The following is an 18718-nucleotide window of genomic DNA, read 5'->3' on the forward strand; positions in this document are numbered from 1 at the left end:
GCTGTATCATCTGTGGCTTCTTCCTTTGGTCATTTGCTCATTTCTTTGGAAAAGTTTCAGAGTGGTAAAATAGCAATGGTACAGCCTACCTGCATTATTAATACTAAACTGAGCCAAGAAGATAATGTTACAGCACAAGGGCTTCGCCACTATATCTTGGCTCCTTTATTCTATTGCCCAGCAGAAGCAAAACAGTGCCGGAGGATTAAAGCGTAATAGGAATCCCCTTCAGGGGTTTCACAGCGAAACCTATAGATCTTACATGGAGACTTTACTTCAAGGGATTCCTGGTCAATTAACATTAAGTGGATTGGTTGTCTAGATCACTATTTGTTCTTCTGGATATTTTAAGGATTTCCCTCAAAGTTTGGATGCTATGTCTGGAAAGGACAGAGGATGCGTTTCTGGATCACCAGTCCACGGCCCCTTGCAAGGTAACAAAATATGCTCGATCTAGAAAGAATTTCATATTCATGAGCATTTTTCTCTGAAGGCACCTTAGGAGCACAGCGTATATTTGTTAATTAATGTGAAGACATTGGTTGTACTTGAATTACTATTTACTTCCTTTTCAAGTATCATTTAACAGCATGAGCATTCAGGTCTGCACAGTGCTAGTGCTGCAGTTGCTTGACTGTGTCCTGTGCCTAGGTTTCTTCAGCTCACTGCCGTGCCGAAATTCACAGAGAGGAGGAACTTTGGAGACTTGCGTTCAACGGCAAATCCAAGCAGTTGCTTTAGTATGAGCTTAGGAGGTCCTCATAATGGGGGGAAAGAAAGGTGATACCAAACCAGCTAAGAAAGGAGGAGGGAAAGAACCTGCTGCTTCTTCTAAACCTGCACCCAAAAAGGATGAAAAGAAAGGAGGGAAAGGCAAGGAAAAAGATGACAAAAAGAAAGGGAAAGATGCCAAGAAAGCAAAGAAAGAAGTAACTAGCGAGTCAGAGGAGGCCTCTGATGCAGAGCTCATCAAGCAGGCAAGTGAAGAGAGCAAAAATGAGGAGGAAGAAGAAGAAGAAAGTGAAGTAGATGCCAGAAGGAGAAGAGGCAGAGAGAAGGGTGTAGCGGCTTTAAAAGGAGCATCCAAAGCAATGGCAGGAATGAATCAGGGCAACCGGAGGAGAGGTCAGCCAGCGGCTAAAGAAGAACCAAAGCCCAAGGAGAATCCACTGAGAAAGGATATTACGAGAGCTCAACTAAAAGGGGCAACAAAGGCAATTTCAGGGCTGGCAAAAAAACCTGCCCCGCCGCCCAAAAAGAAGAAGAGTTTGAAGGCAGCATCCAGGTTGTTTATGAAATTCCGGCAAATGAATCCAAGGAGATCTAAAAAGGGTCACTTTAAAGCAGCTTCAAAGCTTCTTACAGGTTTCAGGCAGAAATTTGTGGCATCATCTCTACTGACCAAAAAAAAGAAGTCCGCTGCAATGCTCAAGAACACTTCCAAACTCATGCTGGGCTTACGGAAAAGTGCAAAGAAACAGCCTCCTAAGCCCAAGCCAAGTGATGGCACCAAGGAAAAACCCACTTTCATGCTGATACGGCTTGGGGGAAATGCATCAAAAACAGACCAGCCAGAAAAGAAGGGACCAGGGGGTCTGCTTAGTGGCCTTTTTGGGAGGAAAAAAGCAAAGGAAAAGTTTCAGCCCAAAGCAAAGGTACTTACTAAAGTATCTGCTGCTGCTAGCTGGTTAACCAAAAAATTTCTGTCCAAGAAAAGGGGGTATTCAGAGAATGACAGAGCCATACAGGAGGCATGGATGTCTCGAATGGGGGCACAGAAGCTACCTTTCCCCACGCAGGATGAGTTTCGCAAGTACCAGGCAAACTTGCAAAGATTTCCTGGTGCTCACAGATTTTATGGCCAGAATGAGGATGTTTATGGGCATCCCAAAAACTTTGAATCATACCGCCACCAAAGGTTTCCAACTCAAAGATATACACCACAAGGACCTGGCAGATATGATGACCCATCCACGGAATATTATGACTACGGTGATGAAGAATATGGTTTTGATGATGAGGGATACCTAGGCAATGAGAACTATGGCTATGACTCATATCCTGGAGAAGAACTAGACTATGATAACTATGCTGGATACCAAATGGATGAGGACTATCCTTCATATGAAGAGAACATGGAGTATTATGACGAGGACAGCCACTTGCTGAAGAGTCAGAATTCTAGGTTTGATTATCAGGTAGATGTTCATAACTCACCAAATGCTTATTCAGGCTACGATTTTGAAGAAAATGGAATGGGATACTATGAAGATGCAATGAATCCTTATGGCACAATGGAAAATGAAAGAAAACCATTTTTATCTTTCAGTGATCAGAGCAATTACTCTGACTTTAATGATATGGATGAGTACAACTCTACAAATGCCCCTAACTACAACGATTACCTGGTGTCTCCTTATGCTGAGCCATTAAACCCATATGCCCAGCCCATGGATGATGTCATGGAAATGGATCAAGCAATGGCAGGGCGTGATGAAACTTATTATGAGGATCAAGACATGGAAGAAGAAACTGCTTCCACATTATCAATAAATAGAAAATATAAGCTTTTCCCGAGGCCTCAAGTAAAACTTTTTGGCAGAGAAAAATTAGATGTCCCTCTACCCCCATCACCTCATATTTCTTTTACTGATTATGATGAGGAAGAGGAGGAGGAGGAGGAAGAAGATGAGCCCTTAATTCCTCCTGCACAACAACAAAGAAATTACAGGCAACCTCCTAACAAATCAATTTTTGCAAAGTCTCTGCAAAAAAATTATGCACAGCCATGTGCAAGAGGTGTTCAAAAGTTACTCTCTGGAAAACCAGTGGGCAAGAGATTCGGTGTAAATTATCAGGAAAATTACCAAGAAAATGAATCACAGGACTTCTCTCCAAGAGCATTTGGCAGTCCTTTGGGACAGTTTATGAAAAAGACACTTGACCCAAAGCCAATTTTAAAGCATAGTGGTAATCAAAGAAATACCCAGCCACCCTCTGAACCTCCATATAGAAATGCTTTTGTAGAAAGCAATGTCCCACGAACACCTTCTCCACAACCATCCGTAAAACTTTTCAGAGGTCCACTGAACCATGGGGGATACCAGAAACAAAATACACCTTCTGCTCAGCAAAGTTGGGGTCAAAGAAATACTCCGCTGCCTTCTGAACCTCCAAATAGGAATGCTTTTGTAGAAAGCAATGTCCCACGGACACCTTCTCCACAACCATCCCTAAAATATATGAAAGGCCCAGGGAACCGTGGGGGATTCCAAAAACAGAATATACCTTCTGCCCAGCAAAACTGGAGCCAAAGAAATACTCAGCCGCCCTCTCAACCTCCTAATAGGAATGCTTTTGTAGAAAGCAATGTCCCACGGACACCTTCTCCACAACCATCCCTAAAATTCATGAAAGGCCCAGTGAACCATGGGGGATTCCAGAAACAGAATACACCTTCTGCTCAGCAAAACTGGAGTCAAAGAAATACTCAGCCACCCTCTGAACCTCCAAATAGGAATGCTTTTGCACAAAGCAATGTTCCACGGACACCTTCTCCACAACCATCCCTAAAATTCATGAAAGGCCCAGTGAACCATGGGGGATTCCAGAAACAGAATACACCTTCTGCTCAGCAGAACTGGAGTCAAAGAAATACTCAGCCACCCTCTGAACCTCCAACAAGGAATGCTTTTGTAGAAAGCAATGTCCCACGAACACCTTCTCCACAGCCATCCCTAAAATTCATGAAAGGCCCAATGAACCATGGGGGATTCCAGAAACAGAATACACCTTCTGCTCAGCAGTTGGAAGACCTCCAGCAAAATCTAGCAGATGATCAAGGTTCAGTGCAGCCTTACCATAAGAGATTTGGTCATAAGTTGGCTGGTATGGATTCATCAAATTTCAACAGAAAGCTTAAGTTTTCATCATCTAACAATAATAACACTGACGCAAAGCCTTCTCCTCAGCCTACTTGGCATGAAAGAGATGTACAAATGCCTCCATCTCCTAATTTATCCACAAGGCAGAGACCACTTTCCCCAAAGCCTGCTATGAATGCCTTTGGCTTAAACAAATCAAATGCAAACTCACACAGCCAACAAGGACAAATTAAACATCCAATTCATTCCTCAATGAGAAAGCAAGATATTTATTCTTCCCCGCATATGGCTACTGTTCCAAGGTCCCCATCACCTACAAGAATGACCCACTGGTCATCTAATGCCCAAAATACTTCATCTGCATCTCATTCCATGCCTTCAAATATTGCACCTCCATCCCCTCAACCTTCAGTAAGAATGGGAAATAGTTTTAGAGGTGAACAAGTGAAGAATCCCTCTCCTCAAATGTCTATCAAATCTGTGGGGACTAATGCTCATCAACTGCCTGGATTAAGGCCTCAGAGTGACCGTACAGTATCACCCTATCCAGCATCACCTCAGTCAAGCCCAGTGCTCCAAAGAAGTAACAGCAAATTGCAAAGGGGTTTTGGGATGCCGGCATCACCTCAGCCCACAAGAAGGAATTTAGACAATATAAACTCAGATTACTACCATGCAAATGAATCAGATCATGAGATGTCTTTCTCACAACAAATGTCAGGGTCAATAGGTGGCACGGTGGATGATCAACAAGAGAGATTTATTCAAGGTTGGCCAAGAGATAATGAACCCCCTACTGAAGCAGTGAAGCCATTAATGAGGGGCTCATTGATGAGGCATCTTAAACAATCCGGTGTGACTGCACCATCAAATACCATACCACAAAAAGGATCAGTGTCAAGAATGTCTATGTTTAGAGAAGGGAACACCAGAACATCCCCACCCCCTCAAAGACAAGCAATTGGCAATTTCATGGCCAGAGAATCACAAAGGTCCCCTTTACCATCTCGTTCCTTTTCTGATCAATCAATATTGCCAGATTTGGGACGATATGATAGCATGAGAAGTACTTCCAGAACAATCCCATCCAATCCCATGACACAGATGATAAACCAACAAGAAAGCCAGCATATATTGTTAGGGGAGTCTCAGAAGTCACCAAAATCACCTGTTATGGGAAGACATGGAATTATGGGTGGAACCACAAGAATGCCATCACCAAATATAGGGGCACCGCAAGGAAACCATAATTTGTTTTCTAGAGAGCCGGAACAGCCAAAATCACCTGTAATGGGAAGATATGATAGCATGAGAGGAACCAGTAATCGACCTCCATCTAGCCCCATATCACATATGTTACAAAATCAAGGAAGTAGTCCCTTTCTGTCAAGGAAACCTCAGCCTGCATCATTACAATCTGCCACTTTCTATGAACAACCACAATCACCAAATAAAACTAGGTTTGACACCATAAGGGGAACATCAAGTTTACCTCGGCCAAATACAGGAACAGAAATGCTACACAGGCAAGACAGTATTTTGAACTCCAGAGAATTCCAAGATGTCTCTGAAAGACCTATGTCTACAATGAAGAAAAATAACAGTTTACGAGGAAACCCTGTGCCACCCCCATCAAACTCAACACCGTTTTGGAAGCGCGTTGGCCATCCTCTCGTGGGACTGTCTCAGGCTCCCCCCTCCCCAGCACAACTATCAATGCATAGAAAACTTTCACCACCAGTGAGCCGTGCCCCTAAAAACATAATCACAGACCCACCCTTTGATGGTTATGAACCGTTAACAGCTGGGCAAACACAGAGATCAATGGTAGACATGGATTCAATATCAGGATCCTATGATCCACCACAAAGTATATCTTATGATGACTTGAGGCGCTCGCCCACTGCAACATCACTACAAGGTCCAATGTTTTATAAGGGGGCATCAAATCCTTCTAGATTACCATCTCCACAGATGAGATTAAAATCCTTAGGTGGCTTCATGGCTGAATCACTAAACCAAGTTCTCCCTGGTTCTCCTAAAACAAATCCTAGTATTTTTATGAAATATCAAGGCCCTCCAACTATGGCTGGAGCTAGCAATTCAGTCCCAAGATTTCCACATCCAAGAGGCATGTACATGGGTTCAGGCCCAATACGAGCACCCATAGACTATTACAATGGGGAGAGTGAAGATGGGGTGGGGAGGTATGCTGTAGTAATGCCACAGGTACAAAGAATGGGCTCTTTTAAAGGACGTGGAACTCTAAGGAAGCCACCCTGGCAAAGGCAAAACACAGTAAATTTCCATGAGATGCAAGGGACTTGGTCATCCAATAAATCTGCTCATATGCCTAGGTCCAATTCTATAAGAGGAGAGTCGAACAGGGCCAGAGGAAGAGAATCTGGTTACCTTGCCCATCGTGGTGGGATGTCCCCAAGGAACTTTCAACAAATGGCTAATATGGACCAAATGCCCCAGTGGAATGACAAGGTAAGACTATATTCTGTTATGTATGCACATCTGAGGGCTTATTTACTTAAGTAAGGTGGCAAATTGCATAATGTTGCTCTCAAGTCACTTTAGACTGGCTTAATTCATAAGGTGCAGGGCACACAGAAGCATGTTTACAGAATTTCTCAGTGACTTCTAATATTCTTATAAAGTACAGTATATTGTACATTTGCCCATATCTTTCAAAATAACTTCTAGTCTGGCATGGTACATATGTCCTGTGCAATTGAGGGCATGCATGCTTGAGAACCATGGTACAATACCATTCCCCATGTAAACAGGACAGGATCGGGGGTCCCTGGCAATGCAAGAAAGTTAGGTTCCATATCTCTGGGGGTAGTTTATACAGATAAGAGTATTTTACAGCTTGAGGGCTACAGTTATGACTTCTTCAGTAGAGGTATGGGACCTGTTATCCAGAATGCTTTCTGAATAAGGGAACTTTCCATCAATAGGATCACCATACCTTAATTCTACTAAAAAATCATTTAAACATAAATTAAACCCAATAGGATCGTGTTTGCCTCCAATAATGATTAATTATATCTTAGTTGGGATAATATACAAGGTACTGTTTTATTATTACAGAGAAAAAGACATTTTTTAAAAAAAAAAAAAATCTGAATTATTTTCTTAAAATGTAGCCTATGGGAGATAGCCTTCCTATAATTTAAAGCATTCTGAATATTGGGTTTCCGGATATCGGATCCAATAACTGAACTATTTTTTCACCCCACTATGTCCCTCTCACGCTGGAGACACAGGATAAACGCCTTTACAGCCTCAAACGGATCTCATCTGTGCAGCCCTCCAGCTGAAGGGTCACAGGACAGTTATCTTTGATCTACGATATCAGAAAGTTAAGCCACATATAGAGGAACATTTATCAAAGGTCCAATTTCAAATTCAGTACGTTTTTAAAAACTCCCTAAACGCCCATAAATTCAAAATTCGACCAATTGAAATTTATTTGAAAAATCCAATTTTTTAAACTCGGATGAATTAAATCGAGCCGAAAACTCAAATCAAATTCGATTTGAATTTTAAAAACTCGATCCAAGTTTTTTCTCTGAAAAAAACTTGAATGTCAGGAAGGCTGCAAACAACTCCAAATTGGTCCTGGACCTCTCCCATTGACTTAAACAGTAATTCTTCAGGTTTTAGGTGGCGAATAGTCAAATTTGAGTTCTTAAAGGAGTATGATAAATCTCGAAAATCTTCAAATTTTTTGAAAAACTCGAATCGAATTTGATTAACTCCCTAGTCAAATTTGACAGTTTTGAGCATAAAAAAAAAAATCGAATTTTCAATTGGAACCTTGATAAATCTGCCCCATAGTGTTGTCAAGTCTGCCTTTGGGAAAGCAGAAACTTGGGGTTAAACATATGGGGCTACATTTAGGTATATAATTTGTATAAATTGTACGAATTAAAACTACAAACCTATAGCCCTTTAGCTGTTACATTAAAACTCCTATCTGCCCCCTTTGGCTCCTGGGGCTTCTGGGAGTTGTACAACACCCATTTTGCTATGCTATTGTAATCTTGACCCAATGATGTAATCTTGCCCTTTTGTTTCCATGTTGTTTCCACCTTGCCCTACTGTTGTCCTCTTGTTTCTGTGGCCCTTAAGTTTTAGTTAAAGGTGTTGTTCACCTTTAAATTAACTTTTAGTATGGCTTATTCTTAGCAACATTTCAACTGGTCTTAATTTTTGCTTTCTTATCGTTTTTGAATTATTTGCCTTTTTCTGATTCTTTCCAGTTTTGGAATGGCCCCATTTAAAAAACAAATGCTCTATAAAGCTACAGTTTAATGTTATTGCTACTTTGTATTACTCATCTTTCTATCCAGGCCTCTCCTATTCATATTCCAGTCTCTTATTCAAACCAATGCATGGTTGCTAGGGGAATTTGGACCATAGCAACCAGATTGCTGAAACTGCAAGCTGGAGAGCTGCTGAATAAAAAGCTAAATAACTCAAAAACCACAAATAATAAAAAAAGGAAAACCAATTACAAATTGAATATCACTCTCTACATCATACTAAAAGTTAACTTAAAGGTGCACAACCCCTTTAAACTGCTACATGTATTGCTCTATCACCATCAATGATAACTCCGACTACATGGGAGGTTGCAATGAGATGATTGTGCCATGAATACCTGTGATTCAGTGACTGGTTAACCCTTTATCATACAAAGAGACTTCTGGCCTTCAACAAAGGAACGTCCGTGTAATTCTATAAGCACAGACCTGTAACACAGTCTTGTTACAGAGAAGCCGGCGCTGCTTGTATTTCCCCAGACTGCCGGTATAAAGTATGAGCTATAGGAACGATTGTATTCCCGTGTCACTCCCTGCTAACACAGTGACACACAGACTCAGGCAATCTGGAACTTGTTTTGTTCGTCTCCATACCTGAAGTGCCGTATAGGATATAATTCTGTTTAAAATGCATATTAAGGGCTTGATATTACAATATAAGGTACTTAAAGGGGGTGTTCACCTTTACATTAACTTTTAGCATGTTGTAAAGAGGGCTAATCTGAGACAATTTGCAATTGGTTTTCATTTTTAATTATTTGTGGTTTTTGAGTTATTTAACTTTTTATTCAGCAGCTCTCCAGTTTGTAATTTCAGCCATCTGGTTGCTAGGGTCCAAATTACCTTAGCGACCCTGCACTGATTTCCATTAGAGATGGAATATGAATAGGAGAGGGCCTGAATAGAAAGATGTGCGATAAAAAGTAACACATTTGTCGCCTTAAGGCCCCAATAAACGGGCCGATAAAAGCTGCCGACAGACCAAGTCCGGCCGTGTGTAGAGCTCCCCAATGGGCTTTACCGATCTATATCTGGCCGAAAGTCAGCCAAATGCCGATCGGGCAGGTTAGAAAATCCTGTCGGTTTGCGGGCGCATCTTTTCGTTGATGCAGTCCCGCGATCCATATGTCAGTTTGGCCTCCGTTCTGATCCGATCATTGGGTCCTAGGGCCAACGATCGGATCAGCCCGATATCGCTCCCACTTCAATGTGGGCATATCGGGGAGAGATCCACTTGTTTGGCAACATCGCCAAACGAGGGGATCTCTAAGTCTATGGCCACCTTTACAGAGCATTTGTTTTTTAGATGGGGTCAGTGACCCCCCATTTGAAATCTAGAAAGAGTCGAGATTTCAAAGAAGAAGAAGACAAATAATTAAAAAACTATAAAATAAGAAAAAATAAAGACCAATTGAAAAGTTGCCTAGAATGGGCCATTTTATAACATACTAAAAGTTAACTTAAAGGTGAACCCCTTGAATCAGATTCTTGTCTGTTGGGGCACTCATAAGCACTTACAGCGTATGAGTAAGTGTCCCAAGAGACACAAAACACGTTAGGCTTTCGTTTCACATGTCCTGATTTTGTATTTTTAACTATTTTTTATTGACATTGTTTTGGGGGGGAAACTCAGATCATGTTGCCTTTATTACAATTTCTGGACCCTTGTCTGGAGGGAACTGTGAGACATTTCCCTCTTCTGTAGTGAACTTCTTCATTTGGACTGTGATCTACTTTTTGGGGAGTGCCCTGTCCACTTTTTGTTGTGGTGTATTTCCTTGTTGTCAATTAAAGGGGTGGTTCACCTTTGAGATTTTTAGTATAGAGAGTGATATTCTGAGACAATTTGCAAATGGTTTTCATTTTTTATTATTTGTGGTTTTTGAGTTATTTAGTTTTTTATTCAGCAGCTCTTCAGTTTGCATAATAAGCAATCTGGTTGCTATGGTGCAATTGACCCTAGCAACCATGCACTGATTTGAATAAGAGAATGGAAAATGAATAGGAGCTGAATACCAAGATCAGGAATAACAAGTAGCAATAACAATACATGTGTAGCCTTACAGAGCATTTGTTTTTTAGAAGGGAGTCAGCGATGCCCATTTGAAAGCTGCAAAGAGTCAGAAGAAAAAGACAAATAACTATAAAAAAGAAATAATGAAAAGTTGCTTAGCATTGGCCATTCTATAACTTAATAAAAGTTGCCTTAAAGGTGAACCACCTCTTTAATCAGATTCTCCTTCCTTGTTAAAACCAGACCTGGTATTGTACCAGTCAGGCCAGTAAAATGCAATAAAAAATGAAGGTGGCCAGGGTTGAAGTTTGAGACGAAGGGCCTGGGAGAAAGCCACTGGTGTGGGTCCTGCCTAAAATCCAAGGACATATATGATAAAGATTTGTGGTGGGGAGGGAGTAGGGTTGCCACCTTTTTGGTTTTGAGCAGAACAGTTCAATTTTTCTAAGGTCTGTTTCTAAGGTCTCCAGTTTCTGTTCGGTTTTGAGCCTTGTGAAAACCAAACACTAATCTGACCAATAAATTAACAAATGAGGTTAACGTCTTATTACAGAAACAACAAAAAAGAGCAAATCAATCAGAGATAAGAAACTGTTATACTAAATTAGCATTTCTGTATTTCAGAGCTTTCTGGAGTACTGATTTGTGTATAATAGATCCCATATCTGATTGGGTTTACTCATCAGGAATAAGAATATAGATAAGAGATAGGGTTGCCACCAGTGTGGTGGACATCAAAACTCTCTGTCCGGTTTACAACATTGAGAAAACTGTATGGAAAGCCAGCTAGTTGCATCTAAAGGCGGCCATACACAGGGAGATGCGCTGATCTCTCTCCAATATGCCCACATTGAGGTAGGTGATATCGGGCTGATCCGATTGTAGGCCCTAGGGCCATCTGATCGATATCTGGCGAGTTTCAGCCAGATATCGATTGGGGGCACTCGTCGGATGGCCCCACTCTCAGCTAGGGTTGCCATCTTTTCTAGAAAAAAAATACCGGCCTTCCTAAATATTTATTACTTTTTTTTCCCTATTAATAACATTGGGATCAACTATCTTTTTTACTGGCCAGGCCGGTAAAATACTGGCCAGGTGGCAACCCTACACACAGGCCAATAAGTTGCCAACTCGGTCTCGGTATTCGCCCCTCCCCCTTTGTTCCGGTTTAGGCACCAGCAAATGTGCCAACCTTAGGAGGGAGGCTGAAAGATTATAAATCCAGAGTTTCTGCTGTACTTGATTTCAGATGCAGCCTGCGCGGAACCCTCAGAGCATGGGCCGCGAGGGGCAGAACGACGAGTATGGCTTCCATGACATGACTCAGCTGGAGTAAGTATTGTTGGTTGTTTTTGCAAAACAATATGGCTGCCAGAGGTAGGACGGCTTCTGTGGGACTTTTATTCAGGTTAGCTACCCATGGGCTCTGTGTATATGTTAAGGGAAAACCAGAATCAGAATGAATAATTAACCTACAGATCATTTACACCATAGCTGGCCAATTAAAGAATCTTATCAAACTGGCATGTACATAGTTTGCATCTTTTACTTTGAGGTACCATTTTGTCATGGTCTGGGTGTTCCCTCAGAGATCACATGACATGAAATAAGGCAGCTCTGATTGTAACAGGAAGAAGCGCAGGAGCAGTGACAGAGCTCTGTCCATCCATTGGTTGATGTAACCTAGCATGCTTGTATGTATGCCCTTGGTTGTGTGAGCACAGTGAATCAGACAAGCCAGGGGGATGGCCCTTAGTACTTAAAGCAAAACTATACCCCAAAAATGAATACTTAAAGGAAAACTATACCCCCAAAATGAACACTTAAGCAACAGATAGTTCATATCATATTAAGTGGCATATTAAAGAATCTTACCAAACTGGAAAATATATTTAAGTAGATATTGCCCTTTTACATCTCTTGCCTTGAGCCACCATTTCGTGATGGTCTGTGTGCTGCCTCAGAGATCACCTGACCAGAAATACTGCAACACTAACTGTAACAGGAAGAAGTGAGGAAGCAAAAGGCAGAACTTTGTCTGTTAATTGGCTCATGTGACCTAACATGTATGGTTTGTTGGTATGTTTGTGAGTACAGTGAATCCTATGATCCCAGGGGGCGGCCCTTATTTTTTAAAATGGCAATTTTCTATTTATGATTACCCAATGGCACATACTACTAGAAAAGTATATTAATATGAAAATGGTTTATTTACATGAAGCAGGATTTTACAAATGAGCTGTTTTATGCAATATCTTTTTATAGAGACCTACATTGTTTGGGGGGTATAGTTTTCCTTTAAGCAACAGTCAAATTAAGTTTTATATTACTTACCAAATTGGAATATATATTTAAGTAAATCTTGCCCTTTTACATCTCTTGCCTTGAGCCACCATTTCATGATGGTCTGTGTGCTGCCACAGAGATCACCTGACCAGAAATACTTCAACTCTAACTGTAACAGGAAGAAGTGTGGAAGCAAAAGACACAACTCTGTCTGTTAATTGGCTCATGTGAAATAACATGTTTGGTTTGTTAGTGTGCACCGTGAATCGTATGATCCCAGGGGGCAGACCTTGTTTTTTAAAATGGCAGCTTTATATTCATGATTACCCAATAGCACATACTACTAAAAAAGTATATTATTATGAAAATGGTTAATTTACATGAAGCAGGGTTTTACACATGAGCTGTTTTATGCAATATCTTTTTATAGAGACCAACATTGTTCGGGGGGTATAGTTTTCCTTTATTAAAACTGCATCTTGTCTATTTGGAATTATCAAATGGCACATGCTTCTACAAAAGTCATTTTTTATGAAAATACTGTACTTTATTCAGATGAAGCAGTGTTTTACATATGAGCTGTTTTATGTGATATATTTTTTTAAAGAGGTCTGCAGTGTCCAGGGTTAAAGATTCCCTTTAAAGGGGTTGTTCACTTTTAAATCAAATTTTTATATGATGAAGGGAGAGATATACCAATTTGCAATTGGTTTTCATTTTTTATTATTTGTGGTTTTTGCGTTATTTAGCTTTTTATTCAGCAGCTCTCCAGTTTGCAATTTCAGCAATCTGGTTGCTAGGGTCCGAATTACCCTACCCTGCTTTGACTTGAATAAGAGACTGGAATATGAATAGGAGAGGCCTGAATAGAAAGATGAGTAATTAATAGTAGCTATAACAATACATTTGTAGCCTTACAGAGAATTTTCTTTTTAGGTGGGGGGTCAGTGACCCCCATTTGAAAAGTGGAAGAATCAGAAGAAGAAGGCAAATACTTAAAAAAAAATAGAAAAAAATTAAGACCAGTGGAAAAAATGTTTAGAATTACCCGTTTTATAACTGAAATGTGAACCACCCCTTTAAGGATTTCCTTCCCCTTGAACGTCTTATTTTGGGTACTCTCATTGTGTGTATTTGTGTTTCAGGGACCTTCAAGAGGCTTCGGTGCTGGGTAACCTGCGGAAAAGATTTGACAGAGAAATAATCTACGTGAGTACCTATAAAGTCATGTGACACAGAAGTCAAATTAAAGGGATACTGTTATTAGAATAAAACTGAGTTATTTTTGCCTGAGAACAATAATGTCTGAAGCAATGTCGTTTTGGGGCGGAAAGACTATATTCAGACAAAGATATTGGCATTTTTTTACTGTATTATGTATCTATTTCCTGGCAAGTAATGTTATTTCCTTTCTGGCAAGCAGCAGCAGTCCTGTCTTGATTTATGGCTATACACTCAAAGACAATGCAAAACAGATAAATTACCCTTTATTGCAGTGATTCTTACCATATAGGTCCCAATGCTGTTCAGAGTGGGGCTTTATGACCCACCGCTAATGTGACAAGAATTAATACTACATTATAATTGAATATTATAAGAGGGATTCATTATATGAAGGTAGTAACCCTATAACCAACTTTTTGTCTCTTCCAGACATATATAGGCAGTATCCTGCTCTCAATGAACCCATACAAGATGCTGAATATGTATGGGACAGACCATGTGCTCAAGTATGAGGGGAAGACCCTAGGAGAGAATCCACCGTGAGTATCTTTCCCAACATTCCCTTGTTATCCGATACTAAAGATTGTGTAGCAGCTTCAATGTGTTTAATTATCCAGTATTGTTCTGGAACATACATGTGCATGTGGTTCTCTCTCAGGGACAGTGTCTTGGTAAGATAACATAATAGTTTTGAATCAACTGCCATCAGCACTGGAATTTTACCGCTTGGTACCAAGGTATTGGTAATAGTTTTCAGATGTTTTGGGTCAATTTTTTTCAAAGCACCTATTACCTCATCCTCCTATGGCTTTATGGGTATCTAAGTTCAGGATGGGCTTCCAAGAAAATCTAGGACAGAAAATAAGCTTTTACCCTAATCTAACCCTAAGTGGCCTTCAGGATGGGCTTCCAAGAAAATCTAGGACAGAAAATAAACTTTCATTCCTAAACTAACCCTAAGTGGCCTTCAGGATGGGCTTCCAAGAATATCTAGGAGGGAAAATAAGCTTCCAACCCTAATCTAACATTAAGTGGCCTTCAGGATGGGCTTCCAAGAAGAATATCTAGCAGTGGCGGAACTACAGGGGGAGCAGGGGGTGCGAGCGGGCCAGGGCACCCCCCAGGGCCCCTCCCCGGCAGCCTGTGCGCCAATGACAAATGCTGGCTTTAGGTGGCGAAGTAGGGGTCGAAGTTTTTTTTTAAAGAAAAAGTACTTCGACTATCGAATGGTCGAATAGTTGAACAATTTTTAGTTCGAATTGTTCTATTTGAAGTCGTAGTTTGAGGTCGAAGTAGCCAATTCGATGGTCGAAGTAGCCAAAAAAAACCTTCGAAATTCAAAGTTTTTTTCCTTCTAATCCTTCACTCGAGTGTACCCCTATTTGGCCTTCAGGATCTGCTTCCAAGAATATCTAGGATGGAAAATACACTTTCAACCCTTAACTCACCCTAATTGGTCTTCAGGATGGGCTTCCAAGAATATCTATGATGGAAAATACGCTTTCAACCCTAAACTAACCCTAAGTGGCCTTCAGGATGAGCTTCCTAGAATTTCTTGGATGGAAAATAAGCTTTTAACCCTAAACGAACCCTAAGTGTCCTTCAGAATGGGCTTCCAAGAATATCTAGGACAGACAATAAACTTTCAACCCTAAACTAACCCTAAGGGTCCCTCAGACTTCACCTACTGTAAACACTTTGGGGCCCCCACGGGAGGGTTAGTCCGCAACTTGACAACCTGTGTACAAGGGTAATGGTTCCACCACGCGTTTTATATCTTAAACCATTAAGGTTCTAATCGTGAGTCTGTGCATAAGTGGAAGAATGTTATGGGGGCACTATACACTGTGCTGGTGCCTTTTAGGCACTGATGGGTACCGAGATTTATCTACATAGCAGAGTCTATTGTAGATCAGGGACAGACATTTCAGAAGACACTGGAGAAAGGAGTGATAAGCAATAAGGTGGCCATTTTGGTTCTTATTCTATTCTAGATTACATTTAAGCCAATAATTGGTTTGGGTGCCATTTTGGTTTCTTATTCTTTTTTTTCTATATGTTTCACATTGTGAATGTACATTAAATGTGGGGTTCCTGGTCTTGTTTGTCTTGCAGACACCTTTTTGCTATTGCGAATGTTGCGTACACCAAACTCATGGATGCCAAAAACAACCAGTGTATTATCATCAGGTGAGAGAATTGGCCTTAAGATGATTGAACACTCTGCTTTAATTGGCTTTTCTGGATTAGTTAAATGGATAGAAGCAGAACTGCCGCACATATAGGGGAATGGCTTATTCTGCTTTCCTTTGTACTGGTGTAAAGTTAATTTCGGTTAGTACCTACCCAAGACACTGTAACTTTATAAATGGCAGTTAGTGATGTCATCAATTATAATCACTGCTTAGTGATGTCACTTGTGCCACATGACTCAGGGAAACTTTATATTATGAAAACATTTTGTTACTAATATAATTCACCAGTGGTACATTACACTCTATGTAAAGCTGCATGAGCTGTTAAAGGGTAGTATCAGAATTCTTTTTTTCATGAAAACAATGAATTTGTATGAATTATTGTAAGAATTATTGCATTAAAAATAGGAATGCACCGAATCCACTATTTTGGATTCGGCCGAACCCCCAAATCCTTCTCGAAAGATTCAGCCGAATACCAAACCGAATCCGAATTTGCATATGTAAATTAGGGGTGGGAAAGGGAAAACACTTCTTACTTCCTTGTGACAAAAAGTCACTCAATTTCTCTCCCTGCCCCTAATTTTCATATGCAAATTAGGATTCGGTTCAGCCAGGCAGAAGGATTCGGCCGAATCGGAATCATGCTGAAAAAGGCCGAATCCCGAACCGAATCCTGGATTCGGTGCATCCCTAATTATGACATTCTATAGGACATAAAACTTCTACCTTTAAATTTTGGGTTTGTCTCTTAAAGTTCCCAAAGACCCTTAAATTAAGATGTTACTTTCATTAACTCTAACTGTCCCCAAGTAGAGACTATATTTCATAAACCATAGAAATATGTTACATACTGGATTTCTGCTGATGACGTTACCTTTAACTTTTCTTCATACACTAGTGGGGAAAGTGGTTCTGGCAAAACAGAAGCCACAAAGCTGGTTTTGAGATACCTGGTAGCAGTAAACCAGAGGCGAGGTGTAACCAATAAGGTGAGTGCTGCTCCATCTATTATTGCTCCATCTCATTTGCTGCTTAGTTAACTACATGTCAGTAAATGTGATCCACCAATTGATGTTATTGCCTTCTTTTCTCTCTTCCAACTCCTCCGTTCCAGATAGAGGTAGGTGTATTTGTATTTGTTTTGCCTTTGTTGCATGCTCATTTCTTCTATACGTTTGTATTTATCTATGTTTTTGTTGTTTGTGCAGTACTCCGCTAGTTACTTTGCATACTCACAGAGGGGAGAGCAGGTTCTTTTAATGATAATCATATTGGCTTCCACAGATTCTAGAAGCCACCCCTCTACTGGAAGCTTTCGGAAATGCCAAAACCGTCCGGAACGATAACTCCAGCAGATTCGGGAAATTCATAGAGATCTATCTTGAGGAGTGAGTAACACATTTTTGCCATAGAGATTGGCACCATAAACTAGATTTACCTTGAAACCAATATGCCATTGAGCAATTTTGTAGACAGTGTTGTATTTTGGGAATGAAGGAGCAAAAAATGATCCATTTCAAAACTTCATTGGAGTCAATGGGAAGGCAAAATTAAATACATACACATTGTGCTACCTTGTTGGAAAATCTACTTTCCTCTACACTACAACTGTTCCTCATCGGAAACAAAGGCTCCCTGTTGCCAATTTCTTACAAACATGGCACCCGACAGCTCCTTAGATAGAGGGGCTTGGATGGGCTCCGATCCCACTGATTAATGTGGAAGGCAAGTGTCACGTAATAATGTTGTCAGCTTTTCTGCTGCATTTTTTTCTGGCACAAAAGACCAAATTTTTTTCCCGGTTTGCAAAATTCTAGTGCAGATTCACAAAAATGTTGCTGCCGGCGAAACTGCAAATTTTGCCACAAAACTGTACCTGGCAAAAAAGTTTGAACATTTGCCTGTCCTGTGTAGCTGTGTACGGCCTGTGTCTGGGTTCCAGTTTCATATAGTAGATTTTTTTGGGGGGTAATAGATATGGGATAACATCAGAATTCTGTCACCTGAAACTGTAACCTGATAAGGTTGGACTGAAGGGTCTATTGCCGCTCACTTGTCTCACTTGTTACAGCAGAGTTCTCCAGTTCAACTCCATGACAATATGTTCATGTCTCTATTATACAGGGGAGTGATTTGTGGTGCCATAACTTCACAGTACCTGCTTGAAAAGTCCAGAATCGTATTTCAGGTAAACTGACCTTTTGGCAACTACTAGTATTTGAAAAACTGGGTGTCACAACAAAATCTTATTTGGGGGCCCATCCCTTCAAGCTTTGGTAATGACAATTGTTTTTTCCGCACATATATTTCAACTGTACATCACTACAGCACTGCAACCGCTATACTCATTCCCGCCTTCACCCCAAAGACTTTAATGGTTGGAGCCTACAAACTATCTACTTATTCTGACCCTCCTTTTTCTACTAGGCCAAAAACGAGAGGAATTATCACATATTTTACGAAATGCTGGCTGGACTCCCCTCTCAGCAGAAGCAGATGTTTTACCTACAGGATGCCGAGACGTATTACTACCTGAATCAGGTTAGTACACAGAATGGGGAAAGAAGTTCTGTATGTCTAAACTGTTCTGTATGTCGTGAATATACATAGCCCCTTCTATATACTATGAAAAGATTGACAATAACCCTATCATCATTATCAGGGCCTGTACTACGTTAGACCCACCTAAAGGTTGTAATTGACCCAATCCCTTTCTGGGGGCTTGTTGACCTCCTGATAAGGGCAGGTTTTTTTCCTGTCTTTACGCCAAGT

At 40.7% G+C, this 18718-nt stretch overlaps 2 protein-coding genes across 2 annotated transcripts in view; both read left to right on the top strand.

Annotated features, from left to right (window-relative positions):
- Positions 1-722: 722 nt before the first annotated feature.
- Positions 723-13757, top strand: LOC121397979 (unconventional myosin-XV-like). The gene is made up of 3 exons (XM_041576303.1): positions 723-3992; positions 11488-11570; positions 13670-13757. Exons 1-3 carry the CDS (start codon positions 765-767, stop codon positions 13755-13757), a joined length of 3399 nt encoding a protein of 1132 aa, XP_041432237.1. The 5' UTR covers positions 723-764.
- A 426-nt stretch (positions 13758-14183) lies between these two features.
- The window catches only part of myo15a.L (myosin 15a L homeolog), a 62814-nt gene continuing 58279 nt past the window's right edge, over positions 14184-18718 (top strand). The window contains exons 1-7 of the mRNA XM_041576677.1: positions 14184-14287; positions 15864-15938; positions 16845-16935; positions 17061-17066; positions 17231-17334; positions 18071-18134; positions 18374-18487. Of these exons, the coding sequence (XP_041432611.1) occupies positions 14205-14287; positions 15864-15938; positions 16845-16935; positions 17061-17066; positions 17231-17334; positions 18071-18134; positions 18374-18487 (537 nt within the window). The 5' untranslated portion in view covers positions 14184-14204. The remainder of the gene's footprint in view (positions 14288-15863; positions 15939-16844; positions 16936-17060; positions 17067-17230; positions 17335-18070; positions 18135-18373; positions 18488-18718) is intronic.

The sequence above is a fragment of the Xenopus laevis genome, chromosome 9_10L (genome assembly GCF_017654675.1).
Source record: "Xenopus laevis strain J_2021 chromosome 9_10L, Xenopus_laevis_v10.1, whole genome shotgun sequence".
Classification (NCBI taxonomy): Eukaryota; Metazoa; Chordata; class Amphibia; order Anura; family Pipidae; genus Xenopus; species Xenopus laevis.